Consider the following 27138-nt stretch of genomic DNA (forward strand, 5'->3'; position numbering starts at 1 on the left):
AAAAGATTTCTTACAGTATGTTCATGTTCAATAGGTGACTGAAGGAGCTTAGAATGATTCCACTTAATTTGTTAACACTGATGTCTCTGAAAAAGAAGTTATGTCCAAAGCAAGTATTATTTAAGAGAGAAAAAAATGGTTTCAAAAAGTCATCTTAAAATATTTTAAATCCCTATATTATAATCAAAAGACTGAATTGAGAAGCATGTTAATGCATGCACTTCATCAAATAAAAAAGAAGCAAAAATTATGAGTAGCTTAAATTTCTGAATAAAAAAATTCATACCACTCCCTTGCACCACCCTGGAACAATTAAGAACAATTCTTTGGTCAGCCAATTATAACTAAAATGTATTTCAAAAAGAAACAGCTAAAAATTTAAATTTCAGGGGAATAAGGTAAAGATTCACACAATCTCTAAAGAGTTGTCCAGTTTTGAATAAAATTTGGTATAGTTTCAAAAAATTGATTATTGCCTAGTCGACTGCAGTATAAGAAAGAAAAGAACACAGAAGCATTACATTATTGTTTTCCAACAACAGTTTAGAGAAGTAAATGGAATAAGTGAAACAAATTACTTACACGTGATTCAATTTAGTGAGATTTGCAAATGTAGCAAGTAGATTCCCAGAAAAATGGTTGGAAGTAAGATGCCTACAGAAAAGTTGAAGTTTAGAATAGATAAATTCAACACTTTAGGTTTCTATAAAAATGCAAGCAACTTGGAAATGAATTTTGCATTAATGATTATCCAAACTGTTGCAAAGTAACCAAATCAAAGGCAAATGAGTTAAAATTTTGAAAAATCTGTTAATAAACAAATAATTATGATGCTTGACTCTTACAAACGTAAACCCTAAATGCTAAACTAGCACTTCATGATCTGAAAACTCAAAACCGTTTCTAAACAATTTAGATAACAAACTCAACCACAATAATTGCAAAATGGCAACTGAATATAAAGTGCTTACAGTCTTTCTTGGCGACAATCAGGGCTGTTTGGTGACAGCAACAAAGGAGGTGCTTGGTGACCGCAGTCTTCTTGGCCGCGGAGAGGTGCTTGGTGACGGCGAGGGCTTCTTGGACGATGGCGTTCTCTGCGACGGAGAAGAGCGCCGCGGTAGGGACTCGCGACTTGGCGACGAGGAACGCGCCACCGACATGGATTGCATAAGAAGGATGGCGGGGCAGGAGAAGGGCGCCGCGGATGGAGGAGGAGGTAGGGACGCGCTACGGTCGACGACTCTACGGAGGGGGCGCTATGGAGGAAGATAGAGATTTGAGAACATGGGTTAGGGACGGAGGGAGGCGCTGCGTGAGTGAGTCTCACTTAGGGGTTTTGTTATTACGAGTATTAGGGATTAGGGATGTGATAAAAAATTAAGAGAACGAAAGTCTTTTTTTCATATCCGAAGGAAAGCTTTTTTTTTTTACATTTTGGCTACGCTTTTGAAGCGTGCCAAAAGATTTACAGGAAACGGCCACGCTTTTAAAATGTCCCTATAATAAAACCATATCGCCACGCTTTGAAAGCGTGTCTATTTCTCTCTATAGCTACGCTTTTCAAGCATGGCAAAAAAAGCGTGGCCAAATCTCGAATCAGTTGCCACCCTCATAAAAACGTGGCTGTTAACCCTTTTCGCCACGCTTTTAAAGCGTAGCAAGAAAAAACGTGGCCAAATCTCTATTTAATTGCCACTTTAAAAAAAGCGTGACCATTGACCACTTTTGACCACGCTTTTAAAGCGTAACAAAAAAAAGTGTGGTCATAGGCCTTTATTCTTGTAGTGATCGTTACCAATCTTTTGTATATATATTGAGTATTTTGAGTGGTTGGAATGTACGTTTTTCAACTCTAAAATTTAATATGTATTTTTTTATCTATTTACTCAACTTTTTAATATATTTTAAAATAACCTACTCAATCCTTGCTTACTATACTTAATCAATGGAATTTTAGTAGTTAATGCGGGAGATAAATACACTCCGTTACTCTTGATTGTACTATGGCTCATGATTCATCAACCTTCCTTAGATTATTTGCCCAATTGAAGAACTTATCATGAATAATACCCCGGTTATATTGCTAATAATTTTGCGAAAGACTAATTAGTTGCTGAAAAATTTTAACTGGAAAACAAGCGTTTTTTTTTTTCCCAGATTACTAACGTTGCACATGTCTTTCCATCAAACTTACTGTCAATTCTATGATTAGTTGATTACCATGCAAATGGAAATGGAATAAACCTTTTAGCAGGTCCCCTTAAAATACGTATTAATAAACTCCATAATAAATATTCAGTTTTGCCAGAAAATTCTCCTTTTTTTTTTTAATTAACAATCACTTAATAAAATAATGATTAATAAGCATTAAAGAAAGGCAAAGAAAAGTTAAAATAAAAAGATATATTATCTGAAAAAAATTCATAAATAAGTGCTATGATAGTAGTAGGGAAACTCGAGACAAAAAAGGGCAGCAGCTAAGCTACGTTACGATGGCTACACGGCTACCCCACAGGTTTTAGCTCTTCATCTTAAGGGTTTTTTACTTATTTAAACTAAAAAAATTAGTTAATAAAAATTCTTTCCTAATACAAAATTATTTACTTAAATGTCCTGTTTTAATTATTTTAGTAAATCATTAGTTATATAATTTTGACTTTTTACAGAGTTAATCGCAACGAAATTTTACGATTTAAATCCTTTCATAGATAGAATAAATCGCACTAGATTTATGGAAAATCAAATCGAAAAAGAGAAATCAGCACAAATCGGAGCGATTTAAATTCATTCAAGTTCAAACTTTTTTCACATTAGTGCACACGTAAATTGTAGTGAGTTGCTGGGATTTACAAGTTTTCCAACAAAACGATAAAAGCCCCATCGATTTACCTGCAGATAAAGAAAAAAATAAATAAATAAAATCACTGCGATTTAGCCTTTGTATGTACAATAACGAAGTCCCATGCGATTTACTTAGGAAGGTAAACCTAAAAAGTAGATGCCACTCTTATTCTCCACCATTCTCGTCTTCTTCTCCCTCGTGCCATCTTTGTCGGCAATGAGCCTCGTTGCTGGCTCTGACTTGAGATAGTAGCGGCGACGATTTGAAGCAGTGGTGGTGGCGTTATTGTGAGCACTGTGAGTGGCAGTAGGTGAGGCGTCTCCGGCACAAGGCTAGTTGCTGGATATCGCGGAGGGAGTGGTTGGCAGGGGTGGTGGAAGAAGGCGGCAGCGAGCGGGTGTAGCACTACCTGGATCGCAGTGGCTTTTACGTTTTTTGTTTCTGTACACATATATAAATCACAGTGGCTATGAACCTTTATTGTTGAATATGTAAATTGCGTTCGTTTGTTTGTCTTAACTATTTTCGTGTGAATTGCATTTGCCTGTAGCAATTTACGACAAAATAAACACAACCTGGACACGTTTTGCACTATGGAAACTTAAATCGCGTTGGATTTTGGCGATTTCTCTTATATTTAAAATTTTTTGAGGATAAGTGCCATTTACTAGCGATTTAAAATGGATCAACTCTCTTTTCTTTGTTGCGATTTACATTTTATTTATTAAAATAACTTAGTCAATGCGATATATTAATAATAAAAATGGAATATTTATGTAAATAATATTGTATTAAGAGAAGCACATTATTAACTAATTTTTTTAATCAGAAAAGTTTCATTGATTATCCTTAACTAAAACTAAATTAAACTACTCATCGATCATCAGTTGGTACTAATAATGGATTTATAAAGAAGAAGGAAAAAAAAAAGGTACTAAACCATGTATTAGGCAGGGTCCTAACTACTCTCGAGTGTCTTCTTTGCATTAAAAACTTGAGGGGAGAGGTTACTATTTCAATATCATCAACTATAAAACCATGAAACAGTATCCCAAGCAATATAGTTGTAATGTAATAAAATCTAACCATAAGTTAGCAAAGGAAGAGTTGTAGTCTTATTATTACATTTAATGACGATGAGACTTCCAAGGCTTCCATCACCATACCGAAATATATGTAAAATTTTAAAAAAAGGCTTCAACTTCTTAGTGAAGAAGTATGCACTATCTTTAAGGCTACGTGACCAATGGACCACTACTCTTTAGGACCATTCAACCTGCTAGTAGAAAAAATATAAAGCAAAGAAAACCACCTATGGCGAACTACGTACTATTCCATAATTAAGGATTCACTCATATGTGAACAAATTATTCTACTGATTCTGGTTTGCCTACATAGTTTCCCATGATACTTTCTCAGTTAGTGTTTGGACTTTCGAAGTGTTTTTTGTCAATGAAAAAATTCATGGTTAGGTTAATGAGTTCAACCAGGGATAACTATTTTTCAACCAGCAATAGCACTAACATTTTTAAAATTATTTTTTTATTTTAAATTTTAAATTCTAAATCTTAAATTTTAAATAATAATTTTAAACTCTAAATCTTTTCAAAAAATAAAGGTTAAAAAAGTAATTTTACAATAAATTTTTTTTAATATTAATTAATTAAAAATTAATTCTCTGTACTTATTATAAATTATACTAAACAGTTTCATTAAGAAGCTAACCCTTTTTTTAACCAATAATTAACTAATAAAATAATGGATAAACAAATATTAAAAGTATAAAAAGAAATTTCAAGAAAAAAATATTGGCTAATTATTGACTGGTTCTTAATTTTTTTTTAATATTCGAAAATGGTATTGATTATATAATTGATATTTGGATGAAGAAAATTATTTAAACTGAATAAATACTTTTCCTATTGAAGTATAAATTGAAAATATAAAATAACGAAATTGAATTTATCTACCACTGGTGGAAAGCACACCTTGATTTATGTTGAGACTTGAGAAGCTAATAAGGTCAACGTTATTAGTTGAATGGATTAATCTCATCATCCGCCATACATCTTTTATAAATCATCTCTGATCTGTTTTATTTTTATTTTTTTTCGGACAGGTCTCCGATCTGTTTTGAATCATAGTATCAATTTCCAATTTACTGTCATTTGTTTTTGGTGGGCCACATTGTATATACATTTTTAGTATATACCATCATTATTTACTTTCCAAGAATGCACTATGTCAGTCACATATTTTCAAGTACCGTATGTCTGTATCTTCTCATGTTAAGCACTTATAGTCAAAACCTGCTTCACATGTAAAATAATGCAAGAGATCGAATTCTATTATATGAACATCAAATACAAAATTCAGAAGAGAGAAGAAAAGATTTACAATAATGTGCCCTTCCTAATGTCTATTACAAATCATATATAGTATGTGATGATCATATCTAATATATAAATCAGTAAACGGAATATAAAAAAATACTAAAGAGTCAACAAAATTTATTATTTTTGACAGTTAATTAACAATATTTAAAAATATAAATTAAAAGTATAATATTGGCTTAAATTGTTAGATTAAAAAAATTATATTAATAGTTGAAAGTAATGGTAAAAAATAATAAATTCTACTTGTTTTTAAACTTTTCTAAAAAAAAAAAAAAAAACCCTATACTATGGTAAAATATATAATGGTAGAGATTGATAGATAAAGTGTATTTTGAAGAGTTTTTTATTTAAAGATAACTATTAAATTGGTACCTAGAAGATTTAGACATTGACAAAAAAAATTCTATATGTTAACGATAAAATAACCTTAAAAAATATATAATTTGACAAAATTAAAGTAGTCAAATGTCAATTTCTTCTGTTTCCCTTAACAAAAAATACTGAAATAAAAAACAAAAAGGATAACATGACAAACTTTTTTCTATTCTTCGCTACCAATAATTTTTTCTCTTTTTTTTGTCTCTCTCTCCTCTATTCTCCTCTATCTCTCTCCTTCTCTCTTAAACACCCATGGCAATTTTTTATAAACACAAAATAATTTTTTAATTTTTAGAATTACAACAATAAATACAGACAAAAAATACCAAAATTCAAATTTAATTATGTCTAAATGTTGACGACGTTGCCGGAAGAGATTGCTGGAAAGAGGGGTATGTGCCACAGAAAATATAAAAAAAGTAAAAAGTTGTTGAGAAGCATTGAGATAATTATATGAAACATTAATTTTAAAGCGTTTAAAAATTTTTATTTGACAAAAAATTGAATTTGAAGAGATTGTGAAAGAATGGATTTGGGTTAGAGAGAAATAAAAATAAAAAGAGAGGAGAGAAGAGAAAGGAGTTTAAAATTATTGGGAATTGGAATTTTTTTAATTTTAAAATATTAATAATGCCATATTATTTTTTAGTTTGTCATGTCACTATATTTGTTTGTTACCTCATCATTTTTTGTTAACAGGAATAGAAAAAATTGACATCTAATTATTTTTTATCAATTTTAAAATATTTTAAAAATTATTTTATTAACATTTTAAAAAAATTTTTTTATCAACGCCTAAATCTTTTGAACAGCGATACTACCTCTTCTTATTTACTATGCTTAGCTACAAGCTAAGTAGTACGCTCATTTAGTAATGCATGCATTATAATACTAGCAATGCGCACATTTCTGTCTCTATTGGTGAGATGTCAATTTGCAAAAGATCAGGAAGGAAGATATGATCCAATTGAAATTTGTGAAGGATGATGAGGCCATATGAATACGTTGTTGCACTGTTTCCCTTTGATAGCTGACCCTTGCTTACTGTAATTAAGCCAAACCAAGATATATCTCACTCATTGGCCACCAATAATTTCAACATGTTCCGTCCTCACTATATTGTTGTTGCTATTTTTAACCATTTAAGAAAATAAACTATTCAAATAAGATTCGAAAAATTTTGATACTGATAAAAAAAAATTCTAAAAAATATGAAAGACGAAATAACTCTTAAAAAATTTTAAAATTTGATAAAAACATCTAAATATAAAAGCATGACGGTTCGTTAAATAAAAAACACTAACGTGACAACTAAAAATGCTAAAAGAAATAAAAAACCTAGTATATATTTTATATTTTAATATATATTACATATAAATAGTTAATTTTTAGTGTGTAAGTAGTTATATATAAGATTTTAATTCCATAATTATTAAAGATATAGTATTTATATATATCTTTTTATTAATTTAAATTTTTTATGAAATTAATTGTTTTATAAGATTATATTAGAATTTTTACGATTTAAAAGTAGATTTTTATATAAAAAATGTGTTAAATATATAATTATTATTTATATATTTTTTATTTATTTAAATTTTTATTTAAAGTTTTGAGAGAAATGATAAAGTACAAATATGAGAATTATATTTACAACTAAAAACACTCTGTTCACGCAAACTTTAATTTTGGTTCATCCACGTCATGTTCATCCCTTTGTCTTTATTATTTCCTCTATTGCTAGCTATTATATTATTGTACACTACACACACTCATTACTTTAGCAAGGGACCAAAAAAAATAAAAATCAAAGCCCGCATTTATATCTCAATAATACAAAAGGTGTTATCTTAAACCGTGATTTCGGAGGGTTTATTATGAATTACCATACACTTAATTAGCTTCATCAACCATTTTGAATTATAGTCTCCCCAAGGAGCCAAAGCTAACCAACCGAGTAATGATATCCAATTGGGAGTGTATGTCTAGGGTGCGAGTCCACATAATAATGGCAAGTAATAGAATCCAAGTGTGTGGGTCACCTTCATCCCTTAGCATCTCCGATCCACCAATAATAATTTATTTCAAATTCAAAACCATTTTTTTAGAAAATATTTTCACTCTCACAATTTAATTGTCTCTTTTTTTTTATTCACTAAAAAATTGTCTAAATACACTTATTTTTATAAAATAGTCTAAAAAAAATCCTTTAAATTTATTAGATGTATAATTATTTATTTATCTTGTTTGATCTATTTAGGTTTTTGAAACAAATGATGTCAAGACAAATAGGATCAGAATTCTTGTGGTCTAAAAATTTAGAGTTCGATTATTATTATTTTTAAAATTTTTTTAGCATAAAATAAATAAAAAAAAGATATCTTATGATAAACTCTCATATATATATGTGTGTGTTTTTTTTGTCAATTTAAATTTTTGAGAGACATAATTTTATGATATGATATCAGAACTTTATAATTAAAATATATAAAAATCAATTTTTGTTATTTTTAGAAGAAAAAAAACAAAAAATAAATAAAAAGAAAAAAAGTCTATACAAAAAAAATAAACAAATCTAAAAAATATTTTTATTTAAAAAATATGTTAAAAATATAATTATTTATATATTTTTTTATTAATTCAATTTTTTTTAAAAAATAATTGACAAATTTATGCTAGGCATGTATTAAAAACATAATTATTTATGTACTAACTCCTTAGCTTGCATTAGTTTAAGTTTTAGAACAAATAATTTTATGAAACCAGAGGTATAACTTTGAAAATACGATATTGTTGATATCTCTATAGTTTTGTACTTAATGATATACGATTTTGGGATAAAGAATAATAAAGTCATATAATTCATATATCAGAAATGTTTGCCAAAAACAGCATAACTTGCTTTCGTATATACAACTGCTTATATTTGATGATTCATGAAACAAAAATAACTTGCTTAGCTTGTTTGAAATTTGGACCGCTAGGAAGTAGCAAGCTATACCTTAACTAACGTTGATACAATATGTTGTGATGTAAACACATCGTATGGCATAGAAAAAGATAGATGATGATGAGAAACAAGAAAAGATTAAAGAAGGGGAGTGTAATGGAATAGGGGTTGGGAATAGAAAGAAAGAAAGGACAAGAACTCCAGCGACTGCGCAACCAAGTCAAGCACAAACATTTATTGTTGAGAAGGTTACTGTAGAACCCAAGGATTTAGGTGAGTACCTTTAATTCATCACTCTCTATACCTTTTAGTTCGCCGACACTCTTTGCTGTGGCATGCCCCTCTTTCCCGGATTTAATTAATTTCAATTATTATTATATTTTTATTTATTTATATTCTCTCGCTCTTTCTCCCTCTATATTTATCTTTGGCAACTCTGCACCTTTTGTACTTGTACTTGTAATCTCACAGTTCCAAAAAGATACTCTCTCTCTCTCTCTCTCACATCATCCCCAACGTTGTTAGTGATGGTGCAATCAAGGAAGTTCAGAGGTGTCAGGCAGCGTCATTGGGGTTCTTGGGTTTCCGAGATTCGTCACCCACTCTTGTAAGTTCTTATTAAATTCTCTCCCTTTTAGAACCACCTCAATTATTTTATTGATTACTCTTATTGTTGTAGGAAGAGGAGGGTGTGGTTAGGGACATTTGAAACTGCGGAAGAAGCGGCAAGAGCCTACGATCAAGCTGCAATTTTGATGAGTGGCCGGAATGCCAAGACCAATTTCCCCATCATACACACACCGGACGGTGATCCAAAGGTTGTCAGCTCCACCGAGAAAGCGGCGGCTCATTCTTCCTCCGCCTCAGCCGCCTCCAATAAGGATCTAGAGGAGATTCTACACGCCAAGCTTCGAAAATGCGGGAAAGTTCCTTCACCTTCCATGACATGCTTGAGGCTCGACACGGAGAATTCACACATTGGTGTGTGGCAGAAGCGCGCTGGCCAGCGTTCTGATTCCAATTGGGTCATGAGGGTTCAGCTCGGTGCTGGAAACAACAAAACTAGTGGTGCTGCCATCAGTTCTATGGTTGCTTCTTCTTCTTCTTCCTCGTCTTCTTCTTGTGATCTTCTTCAGTCTCCGTCGTCAACCGTATCCGGTGGTGATCTGGTTAGGGGAGAGATGGATGAGGAGGAGAGAATCGCATTGCAGATGATTGAAGAGCTTCTCAACAGAAATTGTCCAAGTCCATCGTCCTTCAACAACAACAACTTGGATGAAACGGGTGTTCACCATGACCATAATAATAATGCTACCTTCTTTCTTGGATAATTTTCAAAAATGTTTATAACCATTTATTTTTTATTTATAATACTTTTAAGTTATAAAGAAAAACAGATGGTTATAAATAACCGAAGATGACAACCAAAAAATTGTTCCTAGTAACATAAGTATTTTTTTTTCTAGTATTATGGTATTCACGTGCTGATGTCACATCGATCTCCACAAAAGTTCATTTGCTGGGAGGGGAAAGGGTTTTATTAGTTGGGTGGTTTTATATCCTATCATTGTATGTTTATGATTAATGCTATTTAGGGGTAAGAAATCGTATAAGAATGGAAATTCATAAATAGAGAAAGGTATATATATATATATTACAAATTCTTTCTCTCTTTTTGTGAATATCTGTTCTTATATGTATCTTCTTTTACAGCTAAGTAACATTAACTTTTTCTTTTTTGGTCTAAAGTGTTTTTTTTTTCTGGGTTTCTTAATTAGAAATGTAGATATCTATATATATTCATGCGCCGAGCCCAAAGAATTAGAGGACCTTTGGGATTTGAAGGGGAATGAAATAAGGGGGGCATGCATATTGTATATGAATATTATATATTATTGTATGTGACTAGTTCTACAGAAAATACTAGTGCTGGATTATTATTGTTTGATAAGATTTCTGAATTAATTTTCGTTCCTTATTCAAAGTAATGCATTGGATTATGATAAGTAGTATTATATAACTTATGAACATTTCTATATATTGTTCTTTGCTTTCACGAGCGAGGGGGCTACATCAGGAGTCCTTATTATTCAGAACAACATGTGTGTTCGTGAAAGACTGAAAGCTATGGATGTTGAAATATGTATATTGTCTCGTTATAATTAACGTCATTTTCCCTGTTCCGTATATCATTGTTTGTCTGATTAACCTACATACTAACCTAGTATATAAAACTATGACGTCGAGTATTTTGTTGTTCATTATTAATCTGCAACTAATTAATTAAACCTTTCTTTTTCATAATAAACTATTCTTTGTACAAACACCAAAAGAAAATTATTCTTTTTATATACAATTCAATCTATGGATATAATAATTGAAAACCCCTTTTTTGATAATATCACGCTGCACTTCACAGGATTATTTTTTTGTTGAATTTTATATGAATTTAAAAAAAAATTATTATCAAAATAAAATAGTATTATTATCATTTTCTGTTAAATTTTATTTATTGATTCTTTTTTAATAAAGATAATCCAATAATGTTAGGGAACAAGATGATTCTAGCCAAAAATCAGCTAAATGTCTCTGGGGTGAATCATAAATTTTTATATGGATAGTGTTTATACTAGGCATTAGGATGTTTTTTTTCTTTGTAAATTGGATGGTTCTTAATCTGTTTACTGATTTATCATGTTTTAGGCATTTGGAGAGAGAAAAAAGGTAAAGAGACAGAAGCTAATTGAATTAGTTTCCGTAATTCACTTTACAATGATACCTCTCCTCCTAATTTAAATGTGGTGAAACATTTAATAACCAATATTTTAAATCATAAATAAATAAAACTAATTATTATATTTATAATTAATTAAGTTATTCCATTTTTGACTGATTTAAAGTTGGTTCATATACTTTTTCAAAATGAAATTGTTCTATACTAGACCCAAGTCCATAAAATCGAGGACACAATTAACGTTGATTCCATATTTATTCAAAATATAATCACCTTTGTAGACAAAATCATGAAAAATGTAATAAATGTTATGTAACGTCTTAACGTCTAAATGGCTAACCGATATATATTGATTGATCAGTAAAAACCTAATTAAATATAGCAAACTGTTAGTTGTAGAACTAACAACATAAGAAAAAGCTAAAGAAGATTATATATATTATATAAGGGTATACTTTTTCTTTCAAATATCTTTTTACTCTGTTTAATCTGTTCAATACTAAAAATTAATGATTTATAAATAAAAACATATAATTACCTTAAGGTACATGGAAGGATTATATTATTAAAGGAGATTATGTAGTGCTTTATATGTATTTTATTGGTATATCAGTGGCATGTAGTAAGAGTTGAAATATATAAAAGAGTGTTGTAGTTATTAGTCATGAATTTTGTATTTCAATCTTGTTATAGCTCTTTGATGACATTGTCAAATGAGATAGATTAAATCATTAAATATATTTTTATTTTGCTCTCTTTAATAAGTCGAATTATAACAAAAGATCTAAAGAAAGGTACACTCTTATTTACAACTAAAGTACAGAAAAAAAAAAGGGAATAAAAAGTAGAAATAAAAAAAGTTTGAATTCATATAGAAAGCCAAGAAATAATGAATGCAACCTAATAATCTGGTTAGAAATAATTAATACATATGCAATTTGATTTTGAGGCTTATATTACCCTAAAATCAAATCAGCCTTCATTTTCACCATTTGGAACTTTACCCAAATTGAGCCCGCAGGTACGAGACATTAAAATTTCCATTCTTCTTGCCTTCGATAAATTTGTCCCCATGAATAAAGATCAGACACCTATGGTACTTATTAGGTTATAATTAAATTAGTTACATGTAAAAGTATCATATGGATTAACGAATGGTCTACGTTATTTTGGAAAAGAGAAAGATAGGGACTGAGTATATTATAAGCAACTCATCTAATTCCTCTGTAATTTTCAATTTTTCTTTTAAAAAATTAACATAAAAATTGTCCTAATTTCAATTTCACTTTCACTCACAGCACAAAACCACAAATCCTAACTTTTATTTGTCAATAATCAACACTGCGCCTCCCTCTCCAACGCCCCACGTTGTCGCGGTTTCATCGTGGCGTTTCCACCACGCCGCCACAGTTCCAACTAGAGTTTTTGCACTCCCATCGCCGTTGCATACCGCCGCAGGCTCCATTCACGCTGCACGCCTCACGACGCAAGCAACACGCCATAGCACCACCGCTTCATCATTGCACCACTGCTTCATCGTCTAGGGATCAGTGGCCTCTCCTAAGCTCTGTCATGAAACCCGCCGCCCCCATGCTGTACACGAGCGCACGCCCACGCCCCCGTGCTCGTGTCCTCCCTCACGTCACACCCTCCGTTACCGTCGGTCTTTTGCCCCTACCGCCGTTCCCAAACCCACGCCTGCGCTCCCGCCCTCACGTCTTCCTTCACGTCACCGTCTTCTATTGCGCCGCGCCCTCTGCCATTGTCAGTTCTTTCGATGTGATTTGGATTTTTTTTTATGCGATTTAAATATTTTTCATGTAATTTGGATATTTTTTGTATAATTTGAATTTTTTGTATATTGGGGATGTTTTTATCCATATAAAGTGGATGTTTTTTTATATAATTTGGATGTGTTTCGACATAATTTGGATAATTTTTTTGATATATTGTGGATGTTTTTTCGTTCCATAACCAATTGAGAATAAATTTAATGTGATTTGAATTTTTTCCGATGTGATTTGGATTTTTTCGATATAATTTAGATTTTTTTTGGTGCATTGTGGATGTTTTTTCCTTCATGGGTGGGGTGTAGTTCCAAATAGGAGGTGGCTGAAATTGGTTGCACTCCTTGTTGGTTACCTAGCAGAATTGTTTGGAAAACCTTTAATTTCCGTCTATATAGTCATGTAAACTAAACAGATGTCATAATTATAAACGCCTAATAGTAAATGGTAATGTATACACACCTTTACATCACTACAAGAAAAAATTCCTGTCACCATGCTTATGAGAGTGGTGATTGATTAGTGATTTGGCCACGTTTTATATGTTGATTACTGATTTGGCAACGTTTTAGATGTCACACTTACCAAAGCGTGACTATAGAGAGAAACAGGCACGCTTTTGAAGCGTAGCTAGTTTATTTTGCTACGGCCACGTTTTTGAAGTGTGTCTATATCCTCTAATTATTTGAGCATCCCAAAAAAATGTTGCAACAAAGTTCCCACAAAAGATTTATACTTCCCCCTAATTTTTTCTCCAATACACTTTTAAATCTTTTTCACTAAGGAAAACCCTGAAAAAACCTAAGAGAAAAATACCCACAACTCATCATTCATTTAACCTTCGCCTCTTCATCACTAAAAAGAGAAGAAACCTTTCTCGCAATCCTCTAATGCAACCATCCATTGGTGCTACCTCCGTTGGCGCACCTTCCATCGGTGCTCACTCTCGTTTGCAAGGCCTCCCTCGGCGCTCACTCTCTCTCGCAAACCCTACCTCCATCGACGCTCACTCTCTCTCGCTCCTCCCTTAACAACCCCTAACCCGTCACTGCTTCTCCCTCAATCGTCACTCCTCCCTCTAAGGCTCTTCCCTCATTTGTCTCTCGTAACCTATATTAGCGCTCAATCCTCACTATAACACAAGAAGGCACTCCTTTTTTTTCTCTATTTCTCTGTTTCAACGTATGCAAATTTGTTTGTTGTGTTACAATCTGGCTCTCAAAATTTTGCAAAAATTGATATACTAAAATTAATCAGTCCATGAAATTGCAACATTACTATTAAGAGATAATCTATTTAACCAAATAAACATGTGAGAGGCATAATTTAGGGTCCTGTCTTTTCTTGGTGTAACTAACAAAGTAAAATTTGAGTTAGGGAAAGAAGTAGAATCTTGAATATGATCCCAAGGCATACATCGAATATATCAAAGATGAAGTCAATTTTTAGGTATGTGCATCAACAGAAACAATAAACTATACAACTTGGTTTTAGATAAACTAGAGAGAAAATTAGTGTTCTGTTTGATATATTGTTCAATACCTTAATTTTGTGAATCATTTATTACCCCTTGTTTAACTGAATTTAACCAAATTTTCAATTCAATTGCTGAACTGGAGAGCACCTTATGTTCACAAATCTAGTCATTGTTCAAATGGACCACATCCCATGGTGGTACGCAATAATAAGATAATTAAGCATTAATAATCATAACAATAATAAGATAATTCATCATTTTAACCCTTTACTTGTTTTAACAATTGCTGTTACTTCAACAATATTTCTCTCACTCACTTATATCCAAGCTTCATCAAGAACAAAATGAAGTTACATATTGGTTATTAATATTTACTTAAGTCTAAGTTTATTTTATTTTAGGCTAGTAGTTATCTTTTCGTTGTTACTATCGTTACCACCTCTCTTGTTCTGCTTTTATTGTGGTGTTGCTGTTGCTGCTGCTGTAGTATGGATTTATTTTTTACCGTACTACTTTTCTGCTGCTGAATTTATTTTCTATTTTTAGTTGAATGCACTTTCATTTTTTAATATTTTAAGTTTTCTGTTTTGATTGGACAACCTGAGAACTATAAAGTAATTAAGTTTTGCTTCACTTGTTACATAAAGATGCATTTTATATTTGGTATTTTAGACAAAATACAAATGTAGTTCATATTTGTATGTTGAACTGACAAATCAGTGAGTGAGGGAAGTTGCTGAAAAATTTTTGAAGTTATATATTAGTTATTAGTATTTGTTTAAGTTTAAATTTATTTTATTTCAGGATTTTGGAAGCTCTCTATTCACTATCGCTACAATCTCTCTTATTCTGATGCTCACGTGGTATTGCTATGCTGCTAATGTGGTACTAATTATCTACCGTTGGATTAGTATTTACTATCGCTGCTATACCTTTCTTGCTCTTCTTCTACTGCGGTGCTATTGCTGTGGTACGAATTTATTTTTTGTTGCTGGATTGGTTAGTAGTTCAAGCATGAATTAAATACCAATGAAATGGAACTTTTGACTTGAATGCAAAATTTGTTGATAGTGTCATTTTATATATTAGATAATGTAAAATCTATTGCCAGCTTCCATCATTTTGTCACTTTCTGCTTTCTCTTTTTATTAATTTAACTAATTATTTTTATTCCTTCTTTTTTTTTGAAAAGGGAATGAGACAATTTCTATTTTCAGTTGAATGCACTTTTATTTTTTAATATTTTAAATTTTCTGTTCCGGTTGGACTACCTGAGAACTATAAAGTGATTAAGTTTAGCTTCACTTGTTATATATAGATGCATGTCATATTTGGTATTTTAGACAAAATACAAATATAGTTTATATTTGTATGTTGAAGTGACAAATCAGTAAGTGAGGGATATTGCTGAAAAATTTTTGAAGTTAAATATTAGTTATTAGTATTTACCTAAGTTTAAGTTTATTTTATTTCAGGATTTTGGTAGTTCTCTATTTGCTGACATTGCCATCTCTCTTATTTTGATGCTTCTATGGTGCTGTTTTGCTGCTGTTGTGGTACTAATTATCTGACCTAGGCTCATTTTTGGGCACAACAGTTAGAAATCTTTGTTTTGTGACTTTGCTATATACTAGTTGGCATGATGTGTCTTATAAACTCAAGAAGGACATGTGGAAGTAAGCCAACTTATGTAAATATGGCATTATGGACATTTTTTATGTTACTTTATGTGCTAACCTTTAACATTCTAATGTATTGTGTTACATAACAAAAGTTTATTCTTCCAATAAGTTCAAAGTCGTGGGTAATGCGAGATTTTGTCATGCATAGAAAAATACAAAGGCGAAATAAAAAAGGAACATTTTTTGAAGTACAACATAAAGAAATAAATGATAAAGAACCAACCATTAGAGATCCCTGAAATTCAATTTCGCAAACTGATTCAGTATTGGAGTCTTTCAACTATCAAGGTAATGTTAAGTAGGAAGAAACCATCAAACCATACTATTATTATTATTATTAGTTAGTTCATTCTTTAGTTCTTTATGTGATTAGACTTGATTTATTAAAAAAGGCAATGTGATTTTGAAAGAGAAATAAAATATGTCTGCTAAAAATAATAATGTCTCTTCTTTATGTTTATATTTAGACTATGTCTGCTAAGAATACTGAAATAGATCAAAGCAAACATGTCCTCACCGAATGAGATCCACAATTTTTTGAACAGTGCACAAGCAGCTGGTAACATAATTTATTTTTTTGTGATTTCTCCTTTATATCCAGGTTGCAGTTGTCTAGTTAGTATGCTTTATATAAGCTTTTCTCTTTATACTCTAGCACGGCTCTAAAGAGAAAATTGAAGAATCATCAAGGACTAAAGTTTTCACAGCAACTCACACAAGTAAAAAGAAAAAAATAAATTGATGCTAAAACACAAACAACAATTGTGAATTATTTATATTTGTATTTGAATTTGTACAATATAAATTCTAAATAGATTTGAAGTAGTGCTAAGAAAGGACCAATCAGGTCAAGTTCGTTGTTATGGGGTTTCAATTACATGAAATTCTCTTAAAAAAGATGAGGAGATTTGCCAAGTCAAAGTTGAATACAACGACAAGGTCTTATCATTAGAGAAGAATATGGACGGTATATATAGTCTACTAAAGGTGATGTTGCACCGAATCAACACTGGAATGAGTGACGAAGAGATAACAGCCTTAGTGAAAACTGCCCAAAATTCTCCTTTGGATGCCTCAAGTGAAATACTCCTTGCTCCTTTGAACTAACTCACATTCCATCCAACGATGATGTAAGTAACTATTTTTTTATATTATTGTCATATATATATATATATATATATATATATAGAGAGAGAGAGAGAGAGAGAGAGAGAGAGAGAGAGAGAGAGAGAGAGAGAGAGAGAGAGAGAGAGAGAGAGGTCATTATCTTATTGCTCTGGACTATAAAATTTTATTTTTCATGTTGAATTTTCTGGTTATGTAGGTATTGTTGATTGTCCTTTATTTTTCTTGTAAATAATAAATTTGACTAAACATATGTATTAATGCATTAAAAAAATCAAGAGAGTGGAAAAGAGTATGCAACTATTTTTGTTCTTTGATTCTGTTAGGAATCAGTTAGTTATTAATTAGTGATATCTATGCATTGTGTGGTAGAATTTGTGTTAGTAGTTAGTGTATAAATAGAAAAAGAGGGTATATTAAAGAGTTTATTTTTTTGTTGGAAGATATTGAAGAGTTTAAGTTTAGTAGCTTTAAAAAAGAAAAATGGTATTACATAAAACACACAATGCCCAAAAGCCAAATCCAATAAATTACAATTACTTTAAAATTTTCTATGTAGCTTTCATGACTCTTTCAAGTGTGCTAAAAGTTCAATAAAATTATATATATCTTATATTGCCACTTGCTTTCTGTGTATTGGAGAATAACTTGTACCATCTTCAATATATGCTCTCACTCATTTTTTGGTAAAATATAAGATAGATTAACACAATAATGACACTGGTAAAAATAATAAAGCTCACTCTGGATGATCACATTAATCATGAAGTTTGATATTTTGTAATGAAATATGTAAATGCAAAATAAATATGTGATAGTTGTTAGAATTGTAATTTATGTATTAGGAATTCATGGGTAGTTGTTATGACTTTGATTTTTGCATTGGTACTTTGTTAGAAGGTTGTACTATGATCAAAGTCTTTTTTTTTATGACATGTTTATATATGTTGGATTAGTTAATTTAAAATTATATACATAATTTTTTTATTGTTTGAATTACTCTTTCAAACTATGATTTAAAATTATATATGAATTTTGCAAGATTTTATTAAAAAGATTAATGAAAAAGAAGAACACTAGGTTTTCTGAGCTAACTTATAGCCACCATATTGTACAATAGTCATCGACAGCCACGCTCGATAAAGGTGGCCATAACCAAACAATTGGCATGCTTCAAAGCGTAGCCATATCTTCAACTATTGGCACGCTTTTAAGCATGGCTATATGTCTAATAGAGAGTATACTTAGAAAACGTAGCTATAAGGTTATACATTGTAACAACCTAGTTTTTAGGTACATAAGATCTTTTCTGAAGATACGGAGTTTTTCGGAAGATTAGTGAAGGAAACATCTCTACTGTATCATTAAATATCTTAATCCTTGTTATCATTATGTCATCTCTAAGCCAGAACCTTTTTTGAGGCAAGCTCGACGATGCAGTCGCGAAGAACCTAGTTTTTGAGCCGTATCAGTTAGGAGTTTTTTATTCTGGTTTCCGTAATTAGTCTCAGTTTGACGAATTGGACTCGATTAATGAGAGAAGAGAAATAGTAATATAATATTATTATTTTATTAATATTAGGGCTGCTTGAATAATATTTTAATATTACCTGGTCTGCTTTAGTTAAAAACAGGAGATCGGTTTAACCGGGTTCACAGTCTTCTGGTGCAGGTTAACACCAGCACTCTTTCATGACTTAAGCAATGCTAATGCCACATCATATACTTTCTATTCTCATTTTAATCATGTTACTAGTGTCATCTATACTAGTATCTCAGATATTAATCTCTAGAAGAGTTATTAAGTGTATGTTCTAATACATCTAGTTTTAGTAATTATACACTTGAGATATTTTTCAACCACCTCCCTAACTAGCCAATCATCATCAAGCACGGCTTTTATCACCCCCAAGATCTCCAGGGCTGTCTCATTTCCCCTTTGTTGCCGAAAATTTGAAGGAGAGAAAAGAGAAAAAAGTTCTTGGTTCCTAATCTTCAAAGCTTGATTTCTTCTAAACTAAAACTCAAATCAAAATTCTAATCCGACAAAAATGATCATCTCTTCTTTCTCTACATAACTATGTAACATATCAAGGCTGAAAATAAGATGAGATAGCTGTTCCTTTCCCCTTTGAATTCGGTTTTCAAGAATACATGCATAAGCATGTGTTTTCTTGATGTTCTTCCTTATATCTCTTGCTTAGCTTGACTTGTGAGCCAAGAATCTTCCATTTCCAGCAATTTTGAGGTGAGAAATCCCTTCCTAACATGTTGTTTAAGGTTTAGTCAGTTGAGGTTTTATGGATTCAAAGTTGTTCTTGATGTGTTTTAGGAAGAAAAAGTGCTTAAAGAACACCTATAAGCATAATCGAATTTGAGGCAGAAAATCAAGGTAGGTTTTGGTGAAATTAATCTTGATTAATTATGTGATTATGATATGTTTAGGTTATGCTTGAAATTGATTGTTTATATGAGTGATTCTTGGTGAAATTTTGGTAAAAATTTGATAAAATTTGATGATATTCAATCTATGAATTTTGTTCTTGAGGGCTGCTGGAATTTCGAACCCTAACCCTCAAATTGGGGTTGATTTTGTGTTGAAATCAAGAGAAAAAGATGGATTTTAGTGGCTGCTAATTTATTATAAATTATGGTAAAAATTGGTTACTGAAAAGATTGAAAAACGGGTGAAAACAAAGAAAGAATCTGAAAAATTTACGAAGAACACTTTGAGTGTGGTGAAGAACAATGAAGAACACCTTTTTGATCCATAAAAGGGTAAAGAAGTAAATATTTTGGTGTTTAGGGAGTTATTTTGTAACTTTCAAAAGTTAGGGTGGTCAAAGTAAAAATATTAAAAGTTACGGGTGGTAAAAAGTGAATTTATAAAGTGAAAAGTAAAAAGAAGGTAATTTTCAAAAATTTAATAATAAAATAATAAAGGATAAAGTATATTTTTTGTCCCTTAAGTTTGGCAAAAGTTTCAAAAATATCCCTAAATTTTATTTTGTTTCAATTTTGTCCCAAAAGTTTTCAATTTGCATCAAATATACCATAAACGGCTGAATTTTTAAAAAATTTAAGACTAATCTAACAATAATACATGAAAATTATGCTTGATTTGCTTGTGTTGAGGGTTGTTCTTATGATATTGTTGTTGAATTGATCTTAAATTTTTTGAAAATTTAGCTGTCAAGGGTATATTTGATGCAAATCGAAAACTTTGGGAACAAAATTGAAACAAAATAAAACTTAGGGGTATTTTTGAAACTTTTGTCAAATTTCAGGGACAAAAAGTATACTTTACCCAATAATAAATAATAATAAAATAATGCGAAAAAAGTAATTTTTCGTAAACGTTTTAGAAAGACAAATTTAAGCTCAGAAATCTCATAATTACCTTTATAAAAAATTTAGGGAATAGTAATAACATATTAGTGAGACAAAGATAAAAGAAAGAATAAAAGTTAGAGAAAAGATAAAAATCAAAGAAAAAGTCGATAAAGTTTTAATGATAGAAACAAACAGACATTAGTGAACAAACTAGGAGCAACATAGTTAGTATTTGAGTTGCGCATAGGGTTAGGTATAATATGAAAAGTTAAACTATTTTAGTATAAACTTAATGAACCTATACTTGGTACAGGCTAACTATTCATACTGAAATTTACATAAGCTATAAATACATACGTTAAATAGAGAAACGAGAGCAGAGTAAAGAGACAAAGAGAAAGTAGTAATATAATAAAGAGAATAGAGAACAAGAAAAGGGCCTATTGAAAGGTCATTTGTTGCATTAAGGCAACTCTAGAGATATTTATATGTTCATCTGCTGTTTTCCCGTTAGCCCTAGAGGTCCTGTAGGCCCAAGTTCACCTACAGAGAGTTGTTATTCCTGTAGGCCAAAGTTCACCTACAGTGAATATCAATTGTGTATCTCAGAGTGTTGCTCTTGTAGGCCGAAGTTCACCTATAGAGAGTTGCTATTCCTGTAAGTCGAAGTTCACTTACAAGAGTGCCATTTCTGTAAGCCAAAGTTCACTTACAGAGCTGCCATTTCTGTAGGCCGAAGTTCACCTACAGAAAGTTGTTGTCTTATGTTTAGACTATTCCTATAAGCCGAAGTTCACCTACAGAGATAAAGCCATATTTAGGACTAGTTCCTAAGTAATGTCGGGCTGCAGGGTGTAAACCGACACGTGAGCTCATGGCCTGCATAGGACAGACATGCATCATGCTTGGTTGTGCATTTCCTCTGTTATAATTGTTGTATGAATATATGCTTTCTTTGTTTGTATCCTAATCTCTGTGTCTGTGTTTTATTTTCTTGTATTCTTCTGTTTGTGTTCTGCTTTTTGTTTTCTCTATTTTCTCTATTTATCTATATCTTTTATTTACTACTTCTCTGTATTCTACTATTTGTCTGCTAAACAAAACATAATTTATGAAGTTAACTAATAACCCCGACCCTACTAAGAACTCCCCAGTTCTTATCTCTCTCCCTTCCCCCTTCAGATGGAAGGATGAGTACCCTTCCGTAGTTCACTGACGACTGTTCGCAATGAGGATTCTACTCTAGGTAGTCTTTTGAGTCTAGGGTGAATCTCGTTCTCTATTTATATGTATATACTATGAGACCAGCCAACGTCTGCACCCCATTTGTATGCAAACTTTAACCTCAATCCTGTGTATGAGACTCCTATTATGTGGCTACTTGATGAAGTACCAGAGAGACGTCATATGGCAATGTATGATTATGCAGAGGAGTAGTAGATGATGTTCCACCTTTTGATGACATTATCTGACTTGGGTTTTGAAGGCCTAGAACGTACTTTCTCCCGCTTAGTAGTTTAGAGGGACTAGGTGAATATAGAATCTAGGCTAGCCTGGGTGCCAGCTTAGCGACTTCTTGAATAAGTATATATATATATATATATATATATATATATATATATATATATATATATATATATATAAACCCGTGTCTTCAACTTGCTTACCTTCTACCCCAAAAAACAAAAAAGTTCCAGGCACTTGAAAACTCTCTTGGGATTTGAGCAAGTCTTGGCGAGTCTAAACTGCTGCTTTACCATCATTCAAATCATCCACTAGGTCATCGACAGAAAGACTTCCTAGTTCATCTATATATATATATATATATGTTATTACCTAGCAACTTGTAGGGGTGTTCTAACTAAGATCTATGTTCCAATAAAGGCTGGATGACTAAATATTATCAATTGCTTGAAATGTATATAAGTGTGGTTGTTTATAACTGTTTTATCTGTTATTATTTGTGAATTGATTATGAATGTTTTCGCTTATCAACCCGAACGTTAAACCAAACGTTTAAAAAAAGTACTTCGCAAAATAACTACGTTTTTAACAACGAATCAGTCTCATATACTAAATAATAAATAATAGTTAAGAAGACAAGTTGGTAACACTCAGTTTTCGGTATGATCTAGACATACTGAAAATTGGGTTGTTACATACATACAGCTACGCTTTATAGCTAACAGCGTGGCAACGAAGTAAATGTGGCCATCGCTCAATAAAAGCATGCCGATAGAACAACCAGTATGCTCACGAATGTGACCTTTGCAAAAGCAACTATAGCTAAAAAAACATATTATGGCTATACTTTTTCTCACTTTTTGACACGTTTAAAAAACGTGACAAAAACCTATTTTTGTAATGCATGTACATTATCTAGTATATAATACCGTGACATATACTTTTTTTTATATATCTTTATTTAGTTATTATTATCTTTATTACTAATTGTCTACATAAATGTTTATTATTCTCATATGCATTGTTCAATTTTTGTTTTTCAATCTCTTCTATCTCCTAATTTTGTCACCCATTAATAAAATATCTTTATAGGTAAGGTTCACGTATCATGCATACACAACTTATGTGAAGATCTATTTTTTTCTTTTTAATGGATTCTGTTAGATGGTTGTTAGTTTTTTAATATTTAGGCAATGCTAAAGAAATGAAATGTAAAATATAACGAGTTATTTATTATGTATATTTTCTGTTGAGTTGTATGTTTATATATCTATTCTATCTATTCTTCTATTCTATTATATAAAAATCGAGTTTTTATACTTAATGATAAAGCTAACATAGCATGCTTCTGAGAGTATTTCCTAATTTATTTCTTTTAACTCATTAAATACAATTCATTACGATGGCTTAATTATATCAACTAATTGATTTGATTAGATATTTAAGTATCACATAATTTAATATTATGTATATCAATTAATTGAATATAATTGTTAGAGTATAATTAGGATCAATTAGATCAATTAGCATTCAACATATCTGAATATTTATTATAGGATACTACGTCTTTATTATTCCTAACAATCTTTCACTTCGGCTATACATATATATTTTTCTGAGATAATCACATCTTATAAATTTTATGTGCACGTCTGACTGTTATTTCCCTGATTACTTTAATAATCTGGTCTGTCTCATATATTAGTTATAAAATTACCGCAACTTTATCACATTAGTATCGCAACGAAACTATGATGATCGCCATACTAAAATACTCAACCACATAGATCAAATTTGGATGAGAAAATTCAGAAATTACATACAAAAATGATCTCATGTATGCTTATTTTCAACTGGTCTAACTTGAATCAAAAATTTATTTTATTCGATAATAGACTCAGATGAAACTGCAACGGCAACGCCCGGGCTCATAGCAACGGCGATTAAGTGATGAGTTTGTGGAAGCAAAAGAGAAGAACTTAACAGACTCACAATGAGAGAGAGAGAGAGAGAGAGAGAGAGAGAGAAGGGGGGATTTACCTAAAGAAAAGGGACTCTGCAAGAAAAAGGTGGCGACGGGCTCAACAACAACGGTAATGGGATAAACAGCGATGGCGACATGAGCTGTGAAGGAAGATGAGAGCTGTGAAGGAGTAGGCAGCGTTGGGCTCAGCAACAACGATGACGGGAGTTATGAGGTTTTTTTTTTTTGTTAAGAAGTTGGGAATCGGAGAAGAACACTCTAGGTGAGGATGACTGGGTTTCTGTTGCATGGCTATAGAGTATGGACTGAAACTGTGAATCATTAAATCTGTGATGTGAGACAAATCATAATTCCTAAAAAGTGTCTATATGTATATATACGGGGCGAGTACACTCTAAACCCAACCATGCCCTATCCTAAGCAAAATCTGCCCTGACTCGGGTCAAGTTATTACCCTCCCCAACCGGGTATGGACGGTTGGGTACGCGTATTCGGGTACTCCTGTCAAGTCTAACCACATATTGATGTTTCATTTTTCAAGGGTTTACCGCTAGTCAATGGATTGCTACACACACAAGGCGAGATTCTAACTCTTATAATAGTTGTTTAAGCGGACGAGTGAGATGGTCACTCAACAAACTCAAATTGATTAAGACAAATACTAATTATTTTTAATATTTTAATATTAAAAATCCTAAGAGTTTGATTTTAATTATAACTTTATAAAATATTTATAATAATAATTACTATATATTTTTATTTAATTTTTAATAAATTTTTTTATATAAGTTTATGTATTATCCTGTATAGAGTACAGAAACATACACTAGTATTATGAAAAATGTGATAAAAAAATCATTTTGTATAGATGTATGTAGAAATTGATAAAAAAAAATTGATGTTAGTTAATTATTTACTAAAAGCTGTAGGTTTCTAAACTTTAATTTAATTTCTGTTATCAAATATGTTAATATAATTAGCAAAACAATTATGATAAATGTACACTAAAATTAATTATTAAAATTAGTTATTAAATAATATAAAATATATATTAAAAATAAGTTAAATAATATATATATAATAATTAATTTTTTGTATGTAAATAATATTTTTGTTAGTGAAAATATCACCTCATGGATTATTAGATGAGATTGTTATCAACCGATTGACGTAATATTTTAAAGATGATAATAATAATTAAAAAAATTATGCTCTCAAGTCCCAACAATAAAGTTTTCGGTTTGGCTTTTTGAATTAAACCAAACTAGTTACTGATAAGCTTATCTTGCTTATATTACAGATTTACAGCAACCATGGAAGAATTAACAGGTCCACATTATTATACGTATGAATAGTTTTTCTTTTTAATATCACCAAAGAGAAAGTCTAGGACCAATATTTTTTATTAAAATTTAGCCAATACTTAACCAACAAAAGAAAAGTGAATGTTTCTATACTATTGGATGAAATCTCACATTATTAAAAATATTAATAATTACTAATTGATGGCTACAAATCACAAAATTTGTCGACTCTTTTCTAGTACTTTTCTTATCAAAATTGTCCTCATCATCGTTCTGATCTGTTATTATTAATTACTGCTACAAAAATGATTAGGATACAATTTTGGTACGATATTAATGGCATAGTAGTACTATAAACTATAAAGTATACACAGTATATATACATGCACGCTAAGGTAGCGAATAAATCAAACAACAGTATGTATATATAACAAGAGTTGGTTGTTGATCATCAATGTCTTGTTGAGTTGTTGTTTCACTTTCATTGGATTTAACCGTTTGTCTTCTATTTTCAAAGTTATTCCACTACTCTAGACGTCGAAGTCAAAATGGATTCATATCTTGGAGCGAGTCCTTAATTAATTTCATTAACCATGAAAGGGATACATGTACCTGTGATCATAAATTCATAATAATAGCAAATGTATGTGTGACGTTGTGGACTTGTGGTGATATTTTTAGGGACATTACCTTAACAATGAGAGCCACAAACGTCGTCCCTAAACAAACACTTAAACAGCCATTAGTCCACACAAAGATTAAAACACTTCAAATAAATCATATATATTTATGCACCCTCGAATTAAATTCCTAATCTAAAAGAACCAAGACACATAGAGCTAATCTAAACTCAAGGTCGTCTCCGAAATTAATTGTGTATAAAAATAGTTTATAAAATTTTAAGTGAATCAATTATGTTCATAAAATTGGCAAAAAAAAAAAAAAACGTCAGATTAATTAATTCTTATATATGTAGAGGCGGATTTAAAATCTTATATGCTATTACAATGAATGTGTTAGGCAAAAAATATTGTTACTTACAGAAAATTGTTTAAGCAAATAAATATAAGATAATATTATTGTCAATTTATATTATATTAATTTTAAAATACCAATTTTAATTTATTAGAAAAAAATTTTAATTGACACAAGCAAAAGAGTAGTTTACTAGTTTTAACTAAAATTTAAACTAGATCCAAATTACGGAACATGTTGTCTCAAAGATATGACAATTAATAATAACAATAGACTTTTAAAGTAGAAAGTGTAGGAACGGTTATCAATGATAGCAATAAAGCATCAGCAACAAATGCGAGAATGGTTACCAAGTGAAGTTTAAAAACCGGTGAAGATATTGTAGGAATAACCGTCGATTAACATTAGGTTAGTGTATAAATAAAATTTTGGATAAATATTGTAATTAGTTTAGTTTTTCTAAAAAAAATTTGGAAATTTAAAAACATTCTCAACCTCTTTAGCATTATAGAGTATAATTGAAAATCTTGAATGATTTCTTTAAAGTTGGAATTTAAATTTGTACTCTATTTTTTATTTTTAATTAAATTTTTTATTTTTATTTGTTTTTCTTTATTTTTTTAATTTTAATTTTTGCATTTTACTTTGTTTCCAGCATCTTGTATTTTTTATTTTTAATTTTATTTTTGAAACTATAATTGAGA

The 27138-nt window shown here is 30.8% G+C and overlaps 1 protein-coding gene across 2 annotated transcripts; it reads left to right on the forward strand.

Annotated features, from left to right (window-relative positions):
• Nucleotides 1-8532: 8532 nt before the first annotated feature.
• LOC107634425 (ethylene-responsive transcription factor WIN1-like) lies at nucleotides 8533-10531 on the forward strand. Of its 2 annotated transcripts, none has more exons than XM_016337933.3 (3): nucleotides 8533-8842; nucleotides 9095-9176; nucleotides 9249-10531. In XM_016337933.3, the coding sequence occupies exons 2-3, from the start codon at nucleotides 9097-9099 to the stop codon at nucleotides 9898-9900; spliced, it is 732 nt and encodes a 243-aa protein (XP_016193419.1). In that variant the 5' UTR covers nucleotides 8533-8842; nucleotides 9095-9096; the 3' UTR covers nucleotides 9901-10531. The 2 variants fall into 2 exon arrangements, with proteins under 2 accessions (XP_016193419.1, XP_020974467.1); XM_021118808.2 differs by having other exon boundaries at nucleotides 9041-9176; nucleotides 9249-10530.
• Nucleotides 10532-27138: the final 16607 nt, after the last annotated feature.

This window comes from Arachis ipaensis, chromosome B3 (assembly GCF_059453495.1).
Source record: "Arachis ipaensis isolate K30076 ecotype BB chromosome B3, ASM5945349v1, whole genome shotgun sequence".
Lineage (NCBI taxonomy): Eukaryota > Viridiplantae > Streptophyta > Magnoliopsida > Fabales > Fabaceae > Arachis > Arachis ipaensis.